Raw genomic sequence first — 27876 nt, 5'->3', positions numbered from 1 at the left:
AAAATGGGAACTGAAGGAACTGGCTTCATGTGTGAGTGGGGGACGGAAACTCAGGTAATTGGGGATGGAAAACAGGTGAGCAGGTGGAAGAGGGGACAGAAAGTCTGAAGACATCTGGTCGGATGAATTACAATTGCAGGTCTGGGGCCTGAGAGACGTGATAAGGTTCTGGAGACGAGGCTGCAGATCATGACAACTGGCTCTTTTGTACGCGCGCATACTTTATGTTTTATTGCGTAGCTATACTTTTGTGTGCAAGTGCATGCTTATACTGTGCGGATATTTGTGCTGCTGCCGAAAAGTGAGAAAGGAGAAATGAATAACTCTGACCTCACTTCATTAAAATAGCGTGGGTCCTGATGAACTTGACAGGACTCCCATCTCATCATTACATCCTCCTCCACTAAAACAACATCACATCTGCACTGCAGCTCTGTGTTGCTTTTCTTAAGCTGCTCACTAGAGCAATCCAAATATTTTGATGAATGTTCGAGGTCAAGGTTTCAACATTGCTCACTTTCTGCCTCATATTCTCTCATTCTGCAAGTGCTATGTGTTTGACAGAGGATCCTGTTACAATAACATCTGAAGACAAATGGAATCATTGATACTACTAAATGTTTAAATTATTTTTTAATGAAATATGGTATGTCTGCAAAGATCTGATAGCTTAATAGAAAAATTACATTCTGTGGCTCTTACAGGAAAAGCAAAGGAGTTAGAGAGCGTCAGTGCGGTGTGGACAATGATGGTTAGAAAAAGAGGGAATACTACTTTTAACCGCAGTTAACAAATCAAGAGGGAAGTTGTTTTTTAATGCCTCCAAAATGATAATGGTCAGCATTCCAGTCATTGCAAGAGAAAACCGGTGGTGTAAAGTGTTTTATCTTGATGTAAATCAGAAGCCTGCAGGGTCGGTTTATTGTCAATGATAATTTGATCTTTTTGTTGTTGTTTGAATGTGTTGTTTTAAGGTTTTGGTTAATTCTTCATGTCTTCATATAAACACATTTGAATACAAAAGAAAAGGCTGTATTTCTGTGTCCTCTCCATGTCTGTTGCTTCATCATTTAGAAAATACAGCACAGTTTTGTTGGTGGTTCGGATTCTAGTTACTCTCAGATGCCAGATATGTTTGATCAGTGTGGCAGTTTGTGGAAAGAACATATTTGAATAGCACTTTTTCTAAAATCAGTTTACCATTGGACTCATATTACACATAAAACAAATACAAATAAAATACAGTTATATCAGAAAATAAAACAAAATCAGTGAACAGAATCAACAAATTAAAACAAGGCATAGTAGTTGATCTGTAGTTACACAAAACTAATACAATGGCTGCTCCAAAGTTCAATTCAGATTTATCTTTAATGTAAATATAATGCTTAAATATAATCACTTCTATCAAATGTATAAAAAGAGTATGATGCCTTCCTGCTTGGAGTAATGACTGACTACAGTCAAACAGCAGCTGCACAAAAGGGATCAGAGTAGCTTGTATAACTGTTGAGGAACTGTTGGAAACACAGTGTTTCAGTGTAATTAACTCCTCAGCAGCCTCCTTCATGTGTCAACCACCTTTTCCTGTGTGTGTCTCATCAGGCTGCTGTCTCTGCCCTTATCTGACAACAACCCACTGTACAACCCACGTGTGTGTGTGTGTGTGTGTGTGTGTGTGTGTGTGTGTGTGCTCACACTCACCCCCTCAGCTTTCTCCTCTGTGTTGGCCAGCATTTCCTGAAGGGCTCGTACTGATAGTGACTGCTCCAAGACAAAGGTGCAGATGGACAGATCTGGAGGCACATTCTGAAAGAACAAACACATGATTTATCGGTGACTTCACACACTACGTTTTTCATACTTTTTACACAGGACAGTCACAGTTTGACCACTGAGAGCTTTGCAGCAGTGGTGTAAGATCAGTACTAACACCGTCAGCCTCTTTCTTATGACTGAAGCTTTCGACCCTGAACCACAACGTCCTTCCATAGTGGCCAGTCACTGCCCATCTCCTCCTGGCTTCCAGCTCAACTCCTCCCACTTGTTCTAGATCCAACCAGAGGCTCTTTCTGTTGCCTCCCCCAACCTGCCTCCAGCTGTCTTCTGTAGGAGATCAGTTTGGTTGAGATCTGGTGACTTTTTGATGAGTATGACAATGAATCATGAACTACGACCTTCACACGTTCCTTCTATGGAACCATTTACATTGTTTTTGTTTCTCCACTCATTTGATTTGGGTTTTTTTCTTCCAATTTATTACGTATTTGGTGTTCTGTTATTCATGTCATGTAACAGAGTAAAAGAATGTCAGTACCTTGGAGTTGGAGATGGATTCAAGGAAGCAGAGTCTGTTTCCGAAGCCTTCAGCAGCCAGACAGAGTTTCTGTTGCTCCTTATGGATCGTAGCTGAGCACTGCAGGACCACCTCATCGTCCTAAACACACACACACACACACACGCACACACAGACACACACACACACACAAAAAATACATATTTGTTAATCCTCATTTTAGGTGGCATTTTACATGTTACAAAGCATTCTTATCATCCTCATCAAAATGTTTTGACCCAGTAAACCTATTAGCTAAAACCATAGGAGGGAATTCCCTCCAGTTGGCAGTGCTGTGGATTTCTCTCAGTGTAGTTTTCACACTGTAAATAAATTAAATTAACAATACGAACTGAAAACAGAATGAATCAGATATTAGAGTGATGAACAGAAAGCTGAAGGCTGAAGCCACAGTGTAATGTTGCAGTGATATTGTCAATGCATGCTCTGCTAAATGCCATCTATTTATAACATGGTATCAGTGCTATGTTATAACATTCTGTGCTGTGTGAGGAAAAGCTGAATGTCTGAGCTCCTGTAACTAAAAACACTCTGGGCTAATCACCGAGCCTCAGCACTGTTGTGGTAGACACCAACATGCACCAACATGCACCAACAGTCCAGTTACCAGAACAGAAAAAAAAAATGTAGATATTGAAAAATCCTGTCTTTTTCTACAGTATCTGTACATGGAAACTGCAGTGTAGTTACAGGATGTGAGCTCTGATCAGATGTGAGAAGTGCTTCACAGTCATCCACCACCCTGAACCTCCACACTCCATGTTACATAAAGGGCGTACTATTTCTGCACTGGCACTGATTGTTGGTGATGTGCAAAAACCAAGGAGCAAAATCATCCAATATGAACAGAATTGTACTGAGCAGAAGAATGTGAAGCAACAACAATGACAATTTTGGTAAAAAAAAAAAAAAAAAAAAGGGTTATGTCATTAAGCCACTAGTGTCTCAGTCAGACAGTAACAGCACTACATGTCCTACACCAGAGTGTTACAATCAATTAAAAACCTGTCTGCTCACATATCGCAGCAGCTAATCCTGCTGTAACTGAGATCTAATCAACATACATCTGTTTGTCTGCCTAATGTCTGTCTACCCATATATCCTGTATGTATGTCACAGTCTCAGCTACACACAGGTCACACCACAGCAGCGTTGGAAGGAAGACTGAATAAAGGACACAGTTTGAAGTAACTGTAATCAAAAATGGTTGGATGAAGGAAGTCACACAGTTTGTATTTACCCCCTTGCACCACCACCAGATCTGCTGTACAGTCCTGTCTCTATCCTCATTCGCAGCCATTTGTCTGCTCTAGATAGGATGGTCCTATACATGTCTGAATGGTTCATATAAGCTGCCTTAATCTTAATGATAATGAAAGCATTAAATGTGAGTTTTCTCTGCCGCTTTTTCTTGCCAAGAGTGGTTGTCGTGTTGGTCAATTGCCAAGAGCTTCATCCATCGTTGTGTTTACAATACAAGAGGCTATAATACACCTGAGCAGCTACTTCTTCGGGGGAGACTGGACACCACACTTAGTATCAGAAAGTGAGCCAGCTGCTAGCTGGTATATATATATATATATATATAATTGAAATGATATAAAATACAGGCAAAACAAGAGTTAACATTGGCTTTGCTTTCCACCTCTGGAGACAGATCTTAGTGAGACCGAAGTTTGATGCTGAACTCACAATGTTTCATCTAGACTGGTAAGTAAACAGTTGTGAATGCTGATGTTCGCGAGCAGAATGTAGAGGTATTCACTTTTTATTCTCACCACAATAAGAGGTGAGGAGACTCCCAGACAAAGACCAGGATGGACACACCAGAAACATCCCAGTAGGACTCTCTTATGTGACTGGACCGCCAGAACAAGGAGTCAACACTTAACACAAACCATTCAACACGTCAAGATTTCTGCTGGTATGTCCCTCCTAACACTGCTTGAGAGGAAGACCGGAGGGTTGCATGACATCATTATGACATCACAAGGGCTGTAACTAACAACTTGTTCTAGTCTTGATTAATAAGCCAATTTCTTCCTGATTAATTAATTGTTTTGTTTATAATAGGTAAGAAAATAGTGTAAGAGGTCCGCTCTAAGATGATGTCTTCAAATTGTTTGTTTTAGTCACCAAACAGTCCACAATACAAAAATATATAAATAAATAAAACCGGCAAATGTCTTGAAATTTGAATTAGGATTTTGACATTTTTGTTGATTGATTATCTGGTGTCATTCATTCATTGACCGATTGCTGCAGCTTGAGACATCCCCTGTGAAATCTGTGGGGACCACTACCTCAGTGAATCAATGAGGACCCTGGACGTGGGAAAAAATACTTATCAGCTGTCTGTGAATACCAAACCACAGCCACTCACAACATAGGCTGAGTGGAGGTCGTTGAGCAGGAGTCAGAGAACAATCACATCTGACACCAGGGGCCAGATTTGATTGATAATTGATTATTGAAGTGTACAGCATTGAGATGTGCAGCTATCAGAGCACGGTCACAGTCAGGCAGCAGAGATCAGACATACACTCACACGTGTGCATCTGCCGAAAGACACAGACTCAGACAAATCTCTTTTTACATCAAAAATCTTTAGATTTCAGTCACTCCTCTCTCTCCATCTCTGTCTCTCTACCTCCTGCTCCCTCATCTCTAACTCTCTCACCAAAGGACAGTGCCTCTCACCCACTCACTGTTGTGCTCCCATGCCATGCAAAGATGAGCAGTGTGTTTGAGAAAAAAAAGCAAGAATATTATTTTTGTGGATTATGGCAATTCAAAAAGACCTATCTCAAACATGCTTTCTTTTAATCATTTTCTATAAATCAAGTTTCTATAGTGGCATACAGGTGTCTTCTGGATGTCATCATATCCAAAAGCACATTCATTATGCATATGTGACCTGTGTATGTATTTCTTTTAGCCTCATCACTGTAAATCAGCTTTAGAGTCATGCAACTGTAATGTTCTCATATATATATAAAACACAAAACATTGCATTGTGAGAATGTTGGCAGAAAGTATTTTTTCATTACTTTATTATTCATTTTATTTCATTCCATTGTTGAAATTTTGAGTGCACTATATTGTGGATACATTTACACTGTCAGAATTAAGACACTCAAATAAAATAAGTACATGTCCTGCACTGTAGCTAGGGACTGATTTCTGATATAGTTGAAATGACTGAAGTGTCTCAGTTTACTGCTCACTTTAGAGTCATCTACTGAGTATGTATTGTGTAGTGAGTGAATAAAAGTGACATGTCACAGCTATAGTGTAGTTGGAGCCTTTAAAAACAGTATCTTATTTCACCTTATATAGTTGTAAAGTAGGTGGAGCCTGTAGGATCAGCCACATAATAATACCTTACAGTATATAGTCATAAAAAAGGAAATTCTGCAGAAGCTGTCAAATAATCACTTTTTTTTCATGTCATTCATTCAATTTGGATTATCTGTTTTTATCCAAACCAGTTGAAAGCTTAAACTCTGTTTCACCTCTGACCACAGCCGTCTCGGATCAGTGGGATTGGACGTGGTCAGTGTTGTGCAGTGATTCAGCAGTGATAACCACAGATAGCCAGCTATATAGTAAGATGATGTTGTCGTTTTTAGTTTTTTCTGCTTTTTCATGTGGTGAAACTCTGCTACCGCCATCAGGATCTTCTGGGTAGGCAGACTGAGTATGATTTACAACTGCTGCATCTTTTGTTTTCATTGAAACATGGCTACACAGCAACATTCAAGACTCATTACTGAAATGGCAGGGAATTATTGCTGTCTGGTGGGACTTGTTGTGGTGGACTGTGTGTTTAGTCCAAAGACTGTAGAGTGAGTTTACCGCTGTACGGGAGCATCAGCGATCAATAGCACACTCTGACGGATTTTTCATCAATGCTGGCGACTTCACTCATGCTAATTTGAAATTTGAAATTCCACTGTGTTGCGACAAGAGGAGAAAATACACTGGACCATGTTTACATCCAAGTTGTCCATGAATACGTGAGGGTCTGCTAAGGTGTGTGTGTGTCATAAACCTCTGCATAGCTACTACGACATCTCCAGCCTGCTCTCTAACGGTACCATCGCTTGCCTTCCAACTTTCCCCTGTGTGTGTGAGCTCGGTCACCTCGATCCACTCACCTGACCCACGGCTCTCCAGCCCCAGCCCCCTTCCTCTATCCCCAATACCCACCTGTGTGCATTATCTCTGCTGGTTCATAATTAAAGGCCATTACAAACTATATTCGGTTGTGTGCTGCATTTGGGTCCATACCATACCCGTTTCAGGAAGCCGAGTATAAATGAGAACGATTCACATTGGTGCTATCCGCAGTGTCTGCAAGAGAGTAGAGCTGAGGCCTCGTCATTCAGACTGTAGTGTTTGTTGTTGTGTCTGTTCTATGTTGCAGTGAGGTCAGTGAAGAAAAACATGTCATCTTCCTGTATGTATGTAAAGCATATATGTGGAGATGATAATAAACCTGAACCTGAATAATGGTTCATGCAGTGATTAAGTAGGTGGAGTTTCTCTAGTAAATCAACATACAGTACATTACAATGAATGAGCGCTTCACTTATTTAATCATTTTTGAGGGCTGGAAGCACAAACAAACTCATTGTGGTCGGAAAATGGCCACAGAGTGGACGGTGTCTCCCAGGGGGACAATTCTGGTGTATTGTCTGCTGCAGTGTTTCTCTTTGCAGCTTGATGATGTTGTTGTAGCAGAATTCAGAAGTGAAAATGACTCAATATAAAAGGTTCCAACTGGGAAACCGTATAGTTGTCATAAGCCACGTTGGGAATTCATCAGTCACTGTGAGTCTCAGTGTCCCTGTTATCAGTCTTATTCTAATTTTCTTGACGTGGGCTGAGGGAATACCAACTCACACACACACACACACACACACACACACACACACTCAGATACACACAGCCATGTAAGGTTTGTTGGAAACTAGTGTAATGACTTAATGACATTTATAATGTCTGGCACATGCAACCCCTCCTGCCCACACACATATACACATAAGGAATGGGAAGGTAGCTGGGATATCTGCTATGGCTATCATTAAGTTGAATCATGCCTTCTTAACATTTATAATGGCTGACACACACAGAAGGTTCCCTGCATGAAGAGGTCTGGTGTCTGTCAGCAACACTTTGCATTCCAGCCTTCTATGGAGAGAGAGAGAAAATGATAGAGAGACTCCGAGAATTAATGGAAAAGAGACAGACAAAGAGAGACCTACAGAAGATCAGCAGCAGTAGTACTGAGCTACATGTAGTAATTGCAGATCTGTAGTATGTGTGTGTCTAAGTGTGTAGTGTAATCATTTTAACTGAAGTGGAAATCATAATGACTGAAAGGAATGTAGAACTGCTTGAAGCTGCATTTCTTCTCATGACCACTAGAGGCTGACTCAGAGACTGACTGTATTCAATAGGAGTAAAAAAAATCCAACCTGTATGGTTCACTAGTCACGGTTCAGTGCGTGTGTGTATTGTTCAGCTCATTGAAATAGAAACTAGAAATGGAAACTAGAATGGTACTCAGTAGAGCGCAGACCACCGACAGGGCAAAATGAAGAAGAATTACAGCCTTACAGTTGTATGCCTCCACCCACCAGTCAATTTTCAGGAAATATGGTCACAATCTCCCCTTTTGTTCATGAGTTACAGCATTGAATAATGGCCAGAAGTGTTTTTATGATGTCACAATGAACGTGACCTTTGCCCTTTTGAATATAAAATGTCATGACTTCATTATTTTATCCTGTTACACATTTGTGTTAAATTGTGTCATATGAATTCTTGAGCTATGGTCCTTTGACCTTTGACCAAATTCTAATCAGTTCATCATGGAGTCCAAGTGAAGATTTCTTCCAAGTTTGAAGAAATTTATCTCAAGGTGTTACTGAGGTTCACATCACGAGAATGGGACATACGGACTCATGGCTGTTTTAATTTTGTTCTGAAAGGTGAACCTGCCCTCTGCTGTAGTATCACCAGTATCACCCCCCTGAGACTCAGAGTGGTCAAAGACGCACTCCAAGGCCTCCAGCCAGCAGCTCTTCAACACGCTGTCAGCACCAACATAGTTGCTCAGAGGCAAAGCTTTTTTGATAGATTTGGGTTTGCACATGTACCTGCATGAGCATGATCCACAGAACCTGCTGTCCAACTCTGTTCTAATCTGTAAAAATGACTGACAGTCCTCTAATTTTTTCAGTTATTATCAAAAAAAATTCAGTCAATGACTTTGGCTGCAGACTGCAGCTGTCAATCACTCCTATAAATAACAAGTGGATCTGCCAGCATCATTCTGGTCTGCTGTATGGGATCATTACATATTTAGTGTTACCTATGACAATAGCTGAAAAAAGTAGTGGATAAAACAGCAAAATAGTGTAAGCATTGTGCAACACGTTTGGCTTATGCTAGCAGGAATACTTCCAGTATGATGAACCATTAAAGAAGAAACCGCCCCGCTGTGTCTGTTGACAGTACAAAGAGGAGAGAAACTCCTTCTCCATGTAGCATTTAATATGCCCCTCAGTGCAGACTGTATTGAGAACTTAAGCATTGGGGGTGAGATATGCAGCCCTCTTTGTTTGTTTGTTTGGTTTGGGTTTTATTTGTGGCAAAATCGCTACAAATCTGTCTAATGGAGCAGCAAACACATGCTTGTGAATAGCAGCCTATCATACTACTTTTTTTTGCAGGTTAAACAGATATTGAGTGTACCTATAACATTCATAATAATCTGTCAATTCACAGGAAAACTGTGTGTGCACAACTACACAAAGTGCAGTGGTGGACAAAACAAAGTAAAAAAGTTTAAAGAAATCAAAGTGGAACAAACAACAAACAGTTTTGAGTGTAATTTCCACTTCACCTTTAAAGGTAAGTTAAGGTTCCAAATACATTTGACGGACCTGGAGGTTTGTTTCCAGCTCGTATGATTGATGATTTGTGCTTGTGGCCCTGCTGCACCTAATTTTAGCAAGTGTCCCTGCGTTCTGACCCACACACTGGATTCACAGCTTCCTTTTATTATCAATGTTTCCACCAACATTCAAACACCCACAACTGAGAAATAAAAAATATAGTATATAAATGTCTAGCGACACCAAAATGATCTAAATGCATGTATATGTTTCAAATCTCCCCCTTGGTCACAAAACAGCATGTATCTATTGTATATTTAAATAAACATAATTATACCCTCATATACCTGTATATTATATATCTTATTATACTTATACACTAGGGGACAACACGGATCAGTAAGGAACATAAAAAAATCATGTATTGATGTAACACTTGTTTGTGACTAAAAAGTAATGATTGAATATTTGTATTAGGGATGCCTTGTAACCAATCACTGAAAGAAGTAACACAATCAAATACCAATTATTTCATCCAAGTAGCCAAGCGGATGCCATAATCTAAACAAGACACCGGGGGCAGCAAAATTCATCAATCAAAACATTTAAAGTTCCTCTCCAGACATGTTTGAAACTATGTAAAAATACTCTGCTATGGTTAATATTTAGATAATACGTATTTCCCACATACAAAGTTAAAGAAAATCAGAAACTGGTGCTGTAGGTACCTCTACACTGCCTGCACTAGGTTTACAGGTGAAGCACGTCTGTCAGTTAAAGTGGCTATAATGAATATTTTTATAGTATGAATAACAGCATGAAAATGACAATGGTAGTGATGTAGATACGGGGAACCAGCAGCTGTGAACCAGTGAGCACAGTGGAGCATTTAGCAGCATAAGAGCCAGATATTTCCCTCATATTAGTTGAGACCAAAACAGAGCTAAAACTGAGGGAATATTGGACTTCGATTGACACAAACACAAGTCAACACGATGGATGTGGAAATAAACAACTGTTTGCTAACAAATTCATCATATTTACTTAAATGATAATCAGATGTCAGTCATGTTCACAAAATTGTTTCCACTGCTCCTAACTAGCCAAAAAACTAGCAACAAAAAGCAGTATGACTTAAACAATATATGATTAATCAGATGTTTGGTGGGAGTGAAAATCTGTTCGGTGAAAATGTTATTTCCACTGTATTTCCCTCTAGACCAGCAGGGGGTGCTGCAGGACACACCCTCACCTATGCTGTCAGTCAGGATTTGTGCATGAAGCAGAGTGTTGTCCAAATGCCTCTGCTATGAAGCAGCTGTGAGATGTGTTGAGTTTGTATCAGCAACAGATTACGAGCGCAAAGAAGGAAGGAAACTACAATGTAAGAAAACTACAAATCGTAGATAATCACACAGCCAGTGGACAAGAAGACTCTCCATCCTGTTTCAGGCGGGAAATAACATATTATGAGAGGTAAATGAAAAGACTTGAAAAGATGTGGTGTTCATGTATGAATATTCTGAACACTGGACTGGATTGGGTGACACCATATAATGTTTTTTTTTTAAATATGTGTCTAGGTGCAGTGTGTATACACTGTGTATGTGCAGGGTGTGTTAGCCTCAGTGACAGAATGGCTTCCCTTGCTCAAGAAAAACACCCACTTAGGCATCAAGCCTCATCCCATACGCACACAGAAATTAACTGACGTAAATTAGCAGTAGTCTTCTATAGTCTACAAAGTCACACGCGCACACACACACACACACACACACACACACACACACACACACACACACACACACACTTGTGCTTATATCTTTCTTAGGACACTCAGAACAGAGACATTCCCTAGCCCTATCACCCTAACTTTAACCACCGCAACTCAAAGCCTAACTACAGCTCTTATCTTAACCCTGACCTAAATTTGATTCTCAAGTCTGAACCCTCAAACAGCCACATGAAGGTGTTGCAGAAAGTTAAGACCAGCCAAAAAGTCTTCAACCTGTTAGGAAAATGTTTTTTTTTTGGTCCTCCCTATGTCACATTAAATCTGATCATATTAATGCACTCACACATGCTGCTGGTGGACACTCACACACATGGACACACACATGGACACACACATACACACACACAGATTTGTGCACAAGCATTAAAACAACCTGAAAAAAAATCATGAATATGCATGCACACACAAAAGGCACATTAGAGAGCACGGCCAGCGCTCATCAGGACTATGTTCAAAAGCAGCACAGAGCTAAATACACACCATCTTACACAAGAGCCTATTCAATAGTAGCAGCGAGTGGAAAACATTAAATATGACCCTCCTGAGGCAGAGAGGCCGACAGAGAGAGAGCCGCCACAGAGGCCTGTCTGTAATCCCAAGGTAGACAAGCAGGATCAGACACAAAGCAGAGGGAGACAAAGCGATTCAGAACGAGGGAACAAAATATTTAAAGGAGTAGCTCAAAGTATTTGAAGACATATTTGCTCTCTGTCAGAGGGTGAGATGAGAAGATCTCATCTCAGTATGTTAAAATATAAAGCCAGTGTTTCATTTTAATTTACTTTAATTTTTTAATTTAATTTCCTAAAACAGCTGCTCCTGTAGCTTTTAACAAATGTTACTGAAACGGGAGGAAACTGCATTTGTTGGCAGCGGAATAATCTACATTTGGTGCTATAGTGAGTATTTGTGGCAGCAGGAGTGTGTGTGTCAAAATCAACTATAGTGTGTGTGTTCATGGTGATGGAGGAACATGTCATCCAGTGCAACAGTGTGTCACTGATTTGTTTTTTATAGTTTTTAGAAACAATCGAGCTCTGTGGCTCGGGGGGGGATCATAGGATATTCATTGTTGGTTTGGTTCTGCACATGAAAAACTGAGAATATCACGAGTAAGGAGCTGGTTAGCCTAGTTAACATACACAGAGTAAATGTCATGTCATCCATTATCAAAATTAAACATTCTGATTAGAGCTGCTTTAATGCTGAAGTAAATCCCAATCGTAGTCTGTGACGACCATTAGTGTGCAGATCAAGGAGCATTTGAAAGTGAGGACATAAAGATGATTCATCATTTTGAAAAGACGATTTTGATGAAAGCTCTGCATCTTCTGATGACATTTATATTCAGTCAGCTTGTTTATATATGTAGTTTATGAGGTGCCTTCTATCCCTTCCTGTCTCGGCAAGTCAGTAGTAAAACAGTCAAAACCAGTGATTTCAGCAGCTTCTGCTACACGGCTGCTGTTTATGGCAGATCAGCTGTGTTTCAGTACTGTTGTACACAGTGTGTGTGTGTGAGCTGTATTCCAAGTATCCAGGGTTATACAGTATCAGGGATTTTGAAGACACAGACACACACACACATACACATACACACACACACACAGTGTGCAGGTCAGTGGAGAAGGGTTTAAAAGCTTGGCACAGAGAGAGAGAGAGAGAGAGAGAGCATGGAGGAGGGGAAAGCGTCAATGATGATGTAATCTGAAAAAAGCAGAGGGAAGAGGGAAACAGAGAGGGAGACTATTCACTCCATGATCAAAAACCACTGTACAGAGATGAAATACTGATATCAACTTATTAAGATTTACTGCACATCACATTCATTCACAATTAATTGTTTTTTAACAGAATGAGGGCCATTTATTAATTCATGTTATTGTTGTAATCCATATTTGTCTGTGTTACAATAAACAGTATCATCTTACATACTGTGCACTAGAATATCCACCCTCATTGTTCTTTACTCATTGTTCTGAATAATAAAACCGATCAGGGTGAAACATTCTCCTGTCCCAGTTCCTCAAATGTTGTTGTATTTTTTGACTGATGTGATAGTGAACTAAATATCTTTGGTTATAAAAAAAAAAGCATACAAAACTGTTCACATATAATAGTCACCTGTTAATCAGTCACAAATACACACCATTACAATACACACATATAATTAAACATCTGTATGATAAATCATAAACTGTTAACTACACAGCATTTTTTCTGTAGAAACTCTTGAAATTAAGTTGAATTTTTTGTTAATTTTCTCAAAACTCTAAACACAACAAGACAAAAAACAAAATGTGAGGAAAAAGAAATTAGGCTGCATCCTGCCCGTATTCTGCTCTGGTCACAGCACCTCATCTACATTACAAGCAAGTTCTCCCTGGCTAAACAGCAGGGAAACAATCCTCTAGGTGGTGACAGACCTAGCCACTAAACTTCACCACAGGCATGTGGTGATGGTCACCGTCCCCTTCTTTCAGCTACTTTCAAACCAGCCATTAAACCATCAATACTGCCGAATGACTCGCTTTCTTTATTTTGTATAATTGCAGTATTTCCTGTTTTATTTTTGTTTTATTCTCACACAGGCTTACTGATGTGTCTCTATACTGCAGTATACTACAGTACACATACATTAAGAGCAGCAGATAGTGAAGAGAGCAGGTAACCACCGTTTCTGAATGTATGGATGATAGAAGCGTCCCCCCATACTCAATCCATGGTCGACCAATGTGGCCTTCATCTCATCTGAGACAAATGGCCTCAACCTCCACACTCTTTGACTTCTAGCTCTTGCTTCACCGTTGACTTCCATTTTCCTCCAAACAGGAGAGCTCACCGTTGCTCATCCTTTTTTGGGCTACAGCTCTGATTTCTAAGTGAACAATTAGACAAATAATATTTACACCTGTGAGGAGTGGGTGTCACCAATTAGTGAATAGCTTGGCACTGTGTTTGGCATTGCTTTCCGACTGTGTGTAGTGTTTTGCAAAATGTGTGATTTAGAATTGAAAACTGAGTGTAAAGCAGAAACTGTGCTTGTAGTTTTGCAGACTAACAATGTTAGTGTGGTTTCACAACTAACCTGCTTGGTTCAGTCCAGTTGAGCTCTGGTACATCTGCTCATTAAGTTAGCGTTTGGATTTTTCATTTTCAGGTGGTCTCAGTCTTGGATATGTGAGTTTAGCATGAATTCAAAAGCTGCTGTCACGGTATACAAGAAAACTGAGTACTATACAATATCACTGTTCATTATTGTCATTATATTGTCATCATCATTCATTGAAATTCCTTTCATCCTGTATTTACCTGGTGCAGTCTTATAATACTGATCAACACCATCAGTTATGTTTTTGTGGCCATACACATAAGAAGCATTAAAATGCTGCAGAATTCAGTCACCAGAATTTGATTTCCCAATGGGGGTCCTGATGATGTGTAGGATTAAACTGTCCAGCCTCTCGGTCTGTAAACTTCATGTTTACAGCTCTTGTTTGTCTGTTTGTAAAAAGTCAGAGTGAACATGAATGTGTCCAGAACTAAAATGCAAAAAATGTTTTTTCTTCTGTTTGGACTAATCAACTCAATGAATGTGAAAGTGCCCTTAAAGTCCAATACTATCAACGACTGCCTTGTTCAGTTCAGCCCTTCTTTCCTGTTCAGCTTCCAAACAGTACACTTGTGAGGTCATGAGAAGACCTCTGAAGATACAAACTGCTGCTGGAGTGTTCTCACTAAAGTCACTATGGGGAACTGTGCACGACTGAATCACAGTGTAAAGTAGAGGACGCTGAGGATACAGGAAGTCCTCATATTTATCAAATGCAGAATTCAAATCAGACATTAATGTATTGGGTGTTGTGCTTTCAGCCTGAGGTCATGCAAATTATGTGCAAGGACAATGTCATTGCTGAGTTATGTATTTGTATGTGAATAATGTTTCATTATCTTCTCATTATTCCCCATTTGTCACTCTGCGGGTTTGTGGCTATAAAAGGAAGTATGTGGAGAGGCAGAGGAAAATCATCGGCTTCTTGCTGAGCACTGTTTGTTTCATTTGGTGAATTGATTTCTTATTGTTCTTATTTATTAGATTGGCTGAGGGTCGCAGGTCATTTATTCTGTGTTCCATATTTGTTTGGGGCTGGTGCAGCTGAGCAGCTGTTTTGACGGTCAATTTTCCTGGTGTTCTCTTGTGGATGTAATTACACTCTGGTTGAGCCAAGACAACTTAACTTACTTAAACCACATGTAGAGACTTGAAGATGGCAGTTCACAGACACTTCATATTCAATCTGATGGAGCTTGAGAGGGTCAGTTAGGAAGAATGGGATAAAGGTTAAACAAAGAATCCCAAAAAACAAATATCAAAAAATCATGAGGAAGACAGCACTCCGGTTTATTATCCAAATTTGTACTTTTGGCCTTAGCTGGTGTCTTGTTGGATGCTATTGTGCAGAATGTTTTATCTGCCATGTTGTTTTTACTCCTACTTGAACTGCTCCCACAGGCAAGTCCTTTAACAAATCTGCTTTATTACAAATTGTCTTGCAAGTCATTTATCATGTGTACAGTCTAAATATTTGGCTTTAAACAAAACTGTGTCCCATCCCTGCCATGTTGACTCTGAGGATCTGTTGTGTTTTGTTGCTTTTAAGGGCTGTGTGCATTCATGTAATGTTTCTGCAGGCCTGGGATGGATCTGCCTCAGTGACTGAACAGTAGTCGCCTGTTAACATTTTCATGTTAACTGAAGCCGCAAGTCTTTTTTAAGACACTTTAGGCTAATGGTTTAAAACTCACTGATTCATTATAATTTCAGTTATATTTTTTTTCATTAGTTTTGTTTTTCCATCTTACAAATTTAATTTACAAACACAATACTTCAAATTTCAAGTACAAGAAAGTAATCCTGCACATTAGCACATACTGTGATGTGTGTAGAAATGCATTTCCTTACACCTGTTGGGTAACTGGTATTCAGTAACAGCTCCACTAACCTTCTGGATTTTTCATAGCCTTCCAGTTCTCTGGAGTAGAACAAATCTGGCTTTTCTCTCTTTTCAAGGTACTTTTTTTTTCACTGTCACTGCAGTGTGGACACTTACAGGGAGGATCAGGTATGTATGAGAGTGTTTATGTGTGTGTGGGTGTGCACGTGTGCTTGTGCATGAGAGTGGGAAAGAGAGAAATGCGAGTAGTAGTGTAAAAAAAAAAGGGAAAGTGAGACGGCATGGCACCCCTCACTTCTCGGTGTTTTTCTCTTCCTTGCTGCTTCTCACTGCAGTGCTCTTATGTAATCTGATTGATCATAGCAGAATGTTCTAGTGCAGTGGATGGGAGGAAAGGAGAGGAGAGGAGGAAAGAGCTGAGGAGAGGTGGGAGGAGGAGAGAGAAAAAATGAAATGAGATGAAAGCAGATGAACACTGTTTCTCTCTCTTTTATAGTGGCTTTAACACACAAAGCTCATGATCTAAAGGACAAATAGTCATGAAACTGGATCTCAAGAGGGTAGACTATCACTTAAATGTTCAATGGTTCTAAATTGTACCATCTTACAGTAAGGCAATATTTTTAAGTGCATGGTTTTTGATCTGTATAATTAAAAACAAACAGGTTAGCTTTAGTTACTATATTGACAACACAGGCCCCAAAGTACAACCACAATGCAACAAAAGTCAGTTCACCTGTGGTCACTTAAAGAAAAGTGATGACACCTGTGATTTCCGATAGGGTTCATTTCAGTGAATGATCAGACAATGTGAAAGACGCTGCATGATGTCAACCAACCCAAATGTTGGGTGAACATGGGGAACTGGACACCAGACTGAAAGAAAGTTGCATAAGCAAAGTTCTAGCTTCCGCTTCCACATGTGCGTTAGCATGTCTGCAGCTGAGCCTCACAGCTGGCTCACACTTGGCCAACAGACGTTATACTGGATGATGTCATGCCCTTTAAAACAGCTTTTCTTGGCTCTTTACAGATGAAACCTTCATGGATTCAACATTCATACTACAAAGAATAACTGACCTTGTTTGTAGTTGGAGGTGTGTTGTCATCAGTTTGACAGACTTTCACACTTGGTCTATTGCAGAAATGTACTGCATTTTATTTTAAAAGCATTTAATACCCAGTAGTGAGAATTGGAAGTTACTCCTTGACACAACTGTTGTCTAATAGCTCATTTGGTTTTATTTTCATTTGAACAAAGATACTAACCTTGGTAAGATGTCAGTCTAAGCCAGTGTAATTTGTAGCCTTTGCATAAGAGGCTGCTCTACACTTTAAAATGGCTGCTCCTTGTTGTCCTGCTTCTTACCACAGGGAAAACTAGGATAAAGTTGTCCTTTTTTCTGTGCTGTGACCCTTAGCAGTTTTCAAAGCAACCTACATACTGTGAGTTGAGCAGGTGTGTGTGTGTGTGTGTGTGTGTGTGTGTGTGTGTGTGTGTGTGTGTGTGTGTGTGTGTGTGTGTGTGTGTGTGTGTGTGTGTGTGTGTGTGTGTTACAGAAGGAGTAGAGCATACAAAGATTTTGAATAATGGGCTGTGTGCAGGGTCTCATACATCATGGCTGAAGTACACTGTGGATGGATGGCTGGCTGCATAGGCAGCCTATTTCTAGGAGACCTACCTATGGCATAGAACCAACACACACTGACAGGTTGCTGCTGCAGTGTTGTATTTTGCGCTGGTCCCAGAGGCTGGCTGTGGCCTCTCAAAGACACCATGTAACTCTGTAAAGTCTTAACTTCATGTAAAGTGCCCCATATATGATCGAGCTCCGAGAGAACAGTAGCACAGCCTCTGCAGTGCACCTGCTGCTGCTGTGGAGACCTCAGACAACACATTATGGATAACAGCTGAGAGGTGACTGCAAACAGGGGAGAGAGATACCTAAAAGGTACTTGGTTGTACTCGATTGCAGCTCACGGTCAGTGTCCCCTGTGCCCCTGCCCCTTAGCCATTGGGTCCCCAATCAGATTCAGCATTAGAAAGTGATGGCCAGCAATTTGGGTCCATCTTTGTATTTATACTTTCTGTGAAAACTCAAAGAGCTCTTAACTTTATCTAAAATTTCCCAGCAATGACTCCTGAGAGTGTAGGCTCAACTCATGTGTCACGTATGGCTGCTAATTCCTTTTTGCTTGATCCTTGAATGGACTTCATGTGTGAACAAATGAGATACAGCAGTCAGTGTTCTAAGTTACTCTACTCACCTTCTGTACATTTTTGTTTTTCTTGGATGACAATACATCCATTACTGCATTAAAGCAACATAAAGAAAATCAGTGTTCATTCATCTGGAATGTACCGTACCGTCTGGCTATACCCAGAGCACACATGGACAACTTGGTTATTTATTTTGGAAAACCAAAATAAATAACCAAGTTTGAATACAATATTTTTCTAATGATCAACCAAACAGTATGCAGGAGCCAACAAGACTAGCTCAACACCTAGTATATGGCTGGACCGTGTATGGTCAGTGTTGAAAGTGATGATGTAGTTGATGTTGTGTGCAAAGTAGCGAATACCTGCTTTAAAACTTGCTAAATGTCACAAGATAATGTAATATGCTAATTAGCATATTAATGACATCATCACATTGTATTTTCGTTCTGCCTAGTGTCAACCCTTGTCGCTTCTCTCCTTCTCTCTGTGCTCACATATAAAGTATTTTAATACTGCTGAATTCCCAATAAAGCTGTTCTCATTGACTTGTTTTTCTGTTACTGTTGTCATGACAACAGAACAAGTTTGAAATAGTGACTGAGACGCAGCCCATTACCACTACATGTTAACCAGCAGTCATTTCAGTTAAATGAGAAGCATAGATAGGTGTGCCAGCAGAGGGAAAGCCCGGCCTTGGGCTCACGGGGAAATACTAGTGACTCTCCTCTGGGGAATTATAGCTAAGTCTTTTCCCAAAATTCTCTACATTTGTTGCTAGTTATTTTTTCTGGCTTTTTATGCCTTTATTACAGTAGAAGTGAGAGAGAGACAGTAAAGTTAGTGGGAGAAGGAAGGGATGACATGTAAAAGAAAATGAAAAATGTGTCATGGTTTGCCATGGCAGACATTTTATGTTTGTTTGGATTTCTGTCATGGTTTGAGGGGTAAATGCAGCCAACACAGGGGATAACAACAGCAGGAGTCGGCCAGTCTGCCGACTGGGAATCAGGAACAGGAGTCAGCCAGGCCGTCAACAGGGAAACAGGAGTCGGCCGGACCGCCGACAGGAAACAAGGAGCAGGAGTCGGCCGGGCCGCCGACTGGGAAGCCGTCGAAATCCTGGTTTCTGCCTCCTTGACACGCTCTGCAGTCAGTGAGGTCTTTCCTCGCATTTTCAATAGCTGTCAATATACCGTCAAACCTGGCGGAAAACTCAGTTTTCATGTTGTTAATAGCAGCCAGAATGGCAATCGACGTAGGACCGAACTCTTCAGCAATCCAAACATTATTTTTATCCAGCATTGTATCCTCTGGAGTCAAGCTAGCATTAGCCTCGTCGGTATCCATAACGTGGGTGCTAGCCGTAGACTGGTTGCTGGTGCTTGATGATGCAAACTTCGACAGTTTATACTGAAGAGTTTCATTTCGGCCTTGGCAAGCCTTCATTTGTGACACTGGCATTACCCTTTGCTTATCTAGCGAAATTGGGGGTATTACGCCGGCCCAAATATGATGTTTATGAAAGATTTAGAAGAGCTGGTTAACACACGTCCTCTCAGCGCGCCGCCATACTGGAAGTCATCAGTATTGGAGTTTTAATCTATTTCATGAGCTTTTGGATTTCTTTTAGACTTTATCATTTTTAACAGACATATTAAATTGCAGTCTTAATGTAGTCATGAGTATCTCTGAGCAGCATCAGTATATTATATTTTCAATTTAAATTTAAATTTAAAGTTGCTGATCTCAGACAAATTCTACATCTGAACTGCACCATTTCAGCTCTCCTTCTTTTCCAGAATATATTTAGTGGAGAGCCTGTCTCTGATATCTTCATTAAACGCCTTCTTAGTGTATTAAATATTAATTAAACTCAAAATGTTAGTGTAAGTTAAATGGTGATATTAAAATTGAAACAAATCTCTCATTGAAATAACAGTGTGAAAACATAGGCAATTTAAAAATTAAGAAATAATTGTTAATGTTTCCAAAGTCATAACCTCCCAAGTATCCAATTGTTTGATTTAAGGAATGAAGAAAATGTTCCTGCTCTTTGACCTGGATATCAAAACGTACAAAGGGATTGTCATATTTCCCTTCTTCTTTTGTACCTTGTTCTCTTGTGCCTTTACACAGCACTTATTGCATCAATACAACAATAGAATGATGTCATATTCACCACTCTGCTGAGAATGCTTTCTCTTCTTCAACAGAGATACCGTTTTGAGTGTTGCTAAGCTATCGCTAATGAAACTCAAATCCCAACTTTTCCATACACTTAAATGGAAACATGTATAGGAAGTTTTTGGGGCACAGCCCGGATACATGCCGTTGAGCCACTACTGTTTTGGCACACCGCCTGCAACAATATGCATTGGAGTTCAGTGCAGAGCAAGCCATTATCGTGAATCTATAGGTTCCTGCCTTTGCCTGCTATCATGAATATATATAACATCATGTCACTGATGGGGCAGGAACTGAAGTTGGAGTGGGAGGTGGGGCGGTACTAGATATAGTCGGCTTCACCTCCATGCACAGCACAGGTTCTGCAGACAGACTCCTGAGGAGGGGCTGGACTCAATCCTTTTCCAGAGTTGTCAGGATGAGAGGTGTCCAGCATGTGTGGGGATACTCATGAGCCCCAGCTGAGTGCCACTGTCCTCCCCAGACAATGAGAAGGTTGCCCCTATGGAACTGTTAGTCACAAGAGGTTGTGTATACCCACTGAAGAGCACTACCCCAACTTCTTAGAGTCTCTAGGTAGGATCCTGGAGAGGATACGTCCTACGAACTCTACAGTTCACATGAGCAACAACAGAGAAACCTGTAGGTTAGGTAGACTGGGAGGAATGGCCTGCCTTATCTGAACCCGAGTGGTGCTTTTTTTTATTGCAATTATGTACTAAATGTATTGGCCATAACAAACATCATTTCAGGGTGTGGGAAGAGTGCAGCAAGGGGTAGCTGCAGTATTCAGACAATAAATGTATCTAAAAACAGGAATGGGTAAGCCTAATTAAGTTGGCCCAAGAGTGCAGGCTGATGGTAAGATACACTGGCGACTAAATGACCAGAGGGAGAACGCCATGCCATTTTCACATATGGTGAGGATAGTATCGTCAGTTAATGTTTCAGTCATGCTGCTATTTGGTCGACTGCTCCCTCCCACTCACTGAACACAGCTGAACCACTGCCACAGCCAGTAGGAGGACTGCACATTCACTGAGCAGAATTAGCTAATGTCTGCCCAAAAATCTGATGGGTTTGTTACTACGCAGGGCTCCAGACCGTGGCCATAATGGTCACGTATGTGTGTGCCTGTCACGAAAATTACATTACATACAATAATATTTGCTGACCTCAATTTTTCCCATTGTCTTTATATACATATTTGTTTATGTAAGAACATCTCCAACATTTTAACCATGATGACAGCAGAGTAAAACAGCAGCGTTTTCACTTCCATTATAAGACTTGGTCGCAGCTTCTAAGTGTTGCAGCCTAACGCCACATAAACAGAAACAAGACCAGATCAAAACCTAGTATATGGCTGAATGGGATGGTCAATGTGTAAAATTGAGGACCTAGTTGAAAACTGTTGTGAATTTGCACTCTGGCTTATGTCAGCTGGTTTCAGCTCTTGCTTCTCTCCTCCTCTCTGTGTTCACATACGCAGCATTGTAATAAAGCTGAATTCCCTATAATGCTGTTCTCATCCATTTTTCCAAGTTGATCAGAAGGCAGAGCACTTCACAAATCACAAATGCTCCAAACCCTCGAAACATCCAACACTAATGAAGATAAGTGAAGCTGCAAGTGGCTAAAATGGTTAAATTGATGGACGTCTGACAACTATTACTATGATAGGCCATTTCAAGTTTAACAATCCTTAACTGACAGTTTGATGACAGTGACATTATTTTATGTAGCATGAATGATGCGTACCATCAAGGGTGATACAAGCTATTTGAAAGGGATTGGATAGGTCTGCAACTATTATTAATATTGATTAATCTATCTTATATTTTCTCAGTATTACATGATTTTGATTAATGAGTTTATAATTTGTAAGAAAATAGTAAAAAAAAATCTGGTTGGCTGCTGATCCCTAGGTTGGCGGTTCGATTCCCGGCTTCACTAAAACCTCAGCCAAATCAAATATGGGGATGTTGTTCTGCTGTTGCAACCTGTGACTGGAGCGGCCAAAAGATGATAACATTTTGGATTATAAATGAATGGTCTATTAAACAAAACCAGGGCAGAATATGTTACAGTGTCCATTTATGTCACAGGCTACTTACAACAATTGCATCCAGACACCAAAAGAAGAATTTTAAAGGACTTGAGCCACATGTAATGAATTTATATTCACTGTAGAAAAATGGGAGAATGATTTGTAAATCAATAATTATGTAATACTAACTACTGTATACTGTATAACACTAAAACTATTACTTATACTAACTACTCATCATTTGCAAGGGCTTTCACTATCCACTGCCATCAGTTTGCTATAGCCTGCTGCTGAGATGATTTCATTTATTTACACTGCAGATAAGCAGTGTGTGTGTGTGTGTGTGTTCGGCCTGTTGTGAACTCAGTGATGAAAGATGCACACAAAGAAAAGGACATACACAGCATAGAATTCAACTACAGTATGTGTGTGCATTTATCGAAACATGATCCTGTACATGTTGTTTTTGTAAATAACTGTGTACAGTAGTACTGATGATGAACAGCTGATAAAACATAGGTGAGGATGTTTCTGGGAAGTTTAGTGTCCTCTCCTCTGCCTCAGCTCTGGGGTTTCAAGTTTCCAGCAGTGGGAGGTGTGTAGGCTGAATGTGATCATAGTCTGTTGATCTTTCTACTGTATCTGCATAATGCACAATGGGCACACACATACACTGATGATGGATCTAGAGAAGCAGATATGATAAAACATACATTGTCATATTGTGTGTATGATAGTAAGTGGAAGTTAAAGTTTAGTTCAGTGCAAATGTTAGTCTTTTAAAATGAGTACAGATTCATACAGATATGTCTAATCTATCCTGACAGCTGATGATGAGATCTCCCCTTACCACAAAGAAAAACTGAGAAATTACCACTATTTGTTCAGGATGATGTAACGAGATGGAATAAGAAATTATATAAAGCAATTTATTGCAAACTTATGGCAGAGAGAATATGGATCTTGGCATAAGGGTTGTTAAGGAAAAATGGAATAAATACTTGCCAGCCCAAAGTTATGAATATTAATGACAATAAAACTGAATCTGAATCCAACTTTCAAATATATTTATTAATAATAAAATTAGTGAGATCTTGGGAAAGTGTGGATAATTAACAGCAAAAGTAAAAGGTAATATGTCTTTCTATATTTATACAAGATATTTGGATTATGACATTGTTCTGTGATTTTAAAAAGGCTTGTCTCATAAAATTCTCTCCGTAACTTTATTAACAATTAAACTACAACAAAGATGACAGAAAACTTGTTTAACCTTATAACATTGGAAATACAGCTTGACAAAACAATCTAAAATTATTAGCTTTCTCTGGTGCTTTCAACTATCTCACATGGTCTTCAGCAGATGGCTCAGTCATCATGAAGACAGTTATGGTGTTTTGTGAGCTCATGATTTTAATCACAGCCCTTCCAGGACTTTTTTCCTTGGACTTAAGCAAATTTAAGATTTAATTTTACAAAACAATTCCTTACTTACTTGTCTCTCTGGATACAAGTACAGATATAGTTCAAAGCTCCAGAAAAAACTAGCAAGATGACCTTGAATTGGGATTGTCTCATCAAACTACAATTTCTAAGAAGTGCTGGCCAAAAATGAACAACAGAATATTTTCTACTGGTATTTTTGGTTCAAGTTTTTCAATAGTTCATACTGCCTCTGGGAAAAAGCCATATGCTGCACTCTAAGTCCGGTTCTGACAAAAGCTCTCACCCTCTTGCCTGCTAGCCTTTTATATGTTACCAAACTGTCAGCAATATTAATAAAAGTATTACAAACCCAGATAGTGTCACAAAATCATGCAAGTACTGTTTGACAAAGTTTAGCTGACTAAATCATGTTTTACCCTCTGGGTTAACTGAAGCTGTTCAGTATTAGAAACCTGCACAAACGTATTGAAATAGAATCAAAAGTAGCGGCTACCAGCTGTGGTACACACTCACTGCCTTCAATACTTCTTATACTTGCCATACTGCAGCCTGTATGCAAACAAAAGCAGAAGAGATTTGTTCATGTACCGGAGCCTGTTAGCTTGTTAGCCTGTGCATATTACCCATATTGCATATTGTCTTACTTTTACTCAATGCCTGTATATCATGTCAGTGTGACCTGCACTCTTGTGGCTTTAAAAGGTGTGCAACACCCAAAACTCAAAAGAATCAATACACTTAGAGGTCTGCATCCGGTGCATACTGAGGGAAAATAACACTCCATCCTCACGGCTCAATTTCCAAGGTCCAAGTATGTTTACATAAATATATAATTTACTAGAGTGAAATAATTTTCCCTGCATAGGTGCAACCTCACGAACCCATTAGACATTTCACAGTAGCAGAGTATAGAGAGCATCTCTTGACGTGATTAGTTTATTCCACCAAACAATAAACATATAGTATATTTATATTATACCTGTATAGTAATATTTTAAAAATGTAGGTTTCTTTTTACATGTTTTCTCCAAATTTGGAAAGCCCAGTTCTCTCTGCAGTGTCCTTGTCCTTGATTGCTGCTAACTGTTGTGTTGGCCTGGGGAGGGCTGCAGAAAGACAGACGCGTTAAAAACCCAGTTCAGCCCAGAAAAGACAAGGTTGAAGAATATTAATGTTTTACTGTGTGAAATGGAACAAAGCTTGGCAACAGAAATGTAGCAATTCAATCTATGTCTGGTGTAATATTATGGAAAAAGATGAGTAAAAGGTGTAAAACAATGTGGGATGGAATAAACACACTAACCTTTTTTTTCTATTTTTTAAGCTCTACCAATAGTAGTGTTAAGAACTAAGGGCTGAGAGTGGCTAAGGAAAAGGGTTACACACAAGCAGTCAGTAAAATCAGAAGGGATCCTCCTCTGGAGAGCATTTAAACCTAGTAAATTTCATTTAATCAATTATTCTATTATCTATCTGTTATTATCACATATGTATGTGCCAATTTCATATATATTTGCCTGAATGTGGTGTGAGGGGAAATATCTGAAATAGAAAGGGTTCATCCTCTAGGTAGCGTGTATAGGCTCAGTAGATATAATGGCAATCCACCCTCCCGATTTTGACATTTCTTGTGTATGCTGTCCCCAGAGAAAAATTTAGTCTGTCTATTAAAAATCTGCTAATTGTCTCGGCCAATATTCATTGGTTTTAGCCACACGCAGTATTGCTCAAGGGATGGCAATGTTGGTCAGTCCAAGTGAAGGATGTCTTCAGTGTGACGGGTCCCTCCATAAATTTTTAAGCTCAGCCATATGTCTTCATGCCTACATATCGACATGGCTTACATAACAGCTGGCTGCACCTCCTTGCTTTAACCCCTCCACATTTCACTGTCCGACGGTTAATCTGTGGCGCTTCTTTCTTTCTGCTGGCATCTCTCTTTCTCCCTCCTCTCTCCAATATCAACATTCTTCCTGTAGTCCGGCTTAGTGTGAGGCAGGCAGCGCTGCTCTGTTGTTGTAATCACAGAGACATTTGGGGTTATTCCTGGAATGTCACTGGCCAATCCTGTGTGTGTGTGTGTGTGTGTGTGTGTGTGTGTGTGTTTGTGTGATGTATTATTCCTGTCAGAGAAATGTTGGCAGCAGTTGTATGGTAAAAGTCAAGATCCTACAAATCCTGCTGTCAGCTGTGAATTAGTGTGGTCATGCTGGGGCCAGCTGGATGGAATACTGTCAGAACACATAGTAGTGTTGTTTCAGGGGGAAATTAAAAGAGTGGACATGACTTTTAACATATCAACTTCCAGTTAGTCAAAACTAGAGAAAAACACACAGTAAACATCTTTACACGTGAGAATTTGTACAAAGAAATGCAAACAAAGAAAAAAATGCTTTAAAGTGAGTCTATTTAACTTTTGCTGATCAATGGAAACTGTAGCCTATGATGGTAAATGCTAAAACATAGCATACAGTTGTACAAGTAGATAGGAGCTATATAGTAACGGTAGTCACAAAGCATTAGCCACATTAGCCACCATAAGCTAATGGTTATACCAGGCTAAGTAGGGCTGTAGCAGCAAACCCCCCTAGTGTATTTGAGTGTGCAAGTAGTAGTTCATTAGCAGGAGGAAGAATATGTGATTTGTTCTTTGAGGAGTTGCATAGTGTTTCTGTCCATGTCACAAAATTAAAAAAAATTCAAAGAACAAAAAAAAAAAGAAAAGAAAAATTTCCGTATATTTCAGCCATGTCAGTCATTATTTTCCCATAAATGTAGCAATCGTGGCTTTACAGTTCATGCTAGCACTTTCCACCTCTGTTGTAGAGACTCAGGGATAAGAGGACTCATGCAGACTTACAGTTCTATCCCTTCCATTGAAGCATACATTCAGATGACTGGGTTTGATCTACTCATCAGAGGCTCATTCAACTGTGATGGTGGGACAAATGGCATCAGAATTAAGTGAGAGTGTGAGAAATCAAATTGTCATTCTAAGCAGAGAGGGGCTTTCTCCGTTTCAAATCATGGCTGGACAAAAGGTTTCTAATGGGGCACTGCATGGAACTCTAAAACGCGTTGGAGAAACTGGATCATTTGTATCTCAGAAATACCAGCATTTCTCAGTTAAAGACTAAAAAAAGTCGTATTTGCTGATGACTTCAAGTTGGAGATTTCTTGCAGTAACAGAAGGGTGTATGTAAGGAGGCGAACAGGACAAAGAATGATACCACAGTGTATCAAAGTGAAACATGGTGGGGGGAATATTCAAGTCTGGGGGGTGTCTTCCCTAATCTGGAGTATGACTCCAGATTTTGAAACCGACACCAAAACTGGGATACAAATGTCCCTGTTCTTGTGGGTCTTTCTGGATCTTGTGGACTGAAAGACTGAGATACTGACATTGAAGTTGGCAATAAGGGCAGGCAACAGTCTGTCAAATAGTGATAAATTTAATATGTGCTGCATTTTGACTGAGACTTCTGATCACTGTAGATCAGTACTGAGAGAGTGAAGGAAGGAAATCTGGAGAAAACTGTGTTTGAGTCTCACAGATTGATTGGAACACAGGTTTTGGCGGACAAGCTAAGCCTGAAAACTGGAACCTGGCTAGTCTAGACACACAGTCCCTTATTAAACATAATTCTCTTTCTGGAATTGTTTAGTTGTTGCCTGTTATCAGGAGGATTGTGTGACTTTCTTACGGTCACGTCATTGCTGAATAAAATGGGAAACCTTCATCCCCTGCTGAAACTCTGACTCTCTGTTCATCCTTTGAACCTGTTAAAGGTCACCTTCAAAGCATGCTCCACTTTTAAAGCACATGGCCCCCCATCACACACACACACACACACACACACACACACACACACTAACAATATTGTTAGTTTGAGTCTGCACATGGGATTTGTTGGTAATAAGAAAAATACAGTTGTATGAAATAGCACAGAGTTAATGA

The 27876-nt window shown here is 39.8% G+C and overlaps 1 protein-coding gene across 6 annotated transcripts in view; it reads right to left on the bottom strand.

The window, feature by feature from the left end:
* The window catches only part of ryr2a (ryanodine receptor 2a (cardiac)), a 202363-nt gene that overhangs the window by 154913 nt on the left and 19574 nt on the right, over positions 1-27876 (bottom strand). For all 6 annotated transcript variants that reach the window (XM_056366909.1, XM_056366911.1, XM_056366912.1 and 3 more), the window contains exons 2-3: positions 2318-2437; positions 1705-1809 (exon numbers count right to left, since the gene is read on the bottom strand). In XM_056366909.1, the coding sequence (XP_056222884.1) occupies positions 1705-1809; positions 2318-2437 (225 nt within the window). The remainder of the gene's footprint in view (positions 1-1704; positions 1810-2317; positions 2438-27876) is intronic.

The sequence above is a fragment of the Seriola aureovittata genome, chromosome 21 (genome assembly GCF_021018895.1).
Source record: "Seriola aureovittata isolate HTS-2021-v1 ecotype China chromosome 21, ASM2101889v1, whole genome shotgun sequence".
Taxonomy (NCBI): Eukaryota; Metazoa; Chordata; class Actinopteri; order Carangiformes; family Carangidae; genus Seriola; species Seriola aureovittata.
This window is presented reverse-complemented; position numbering and strand designations above follow the sequence as displayed.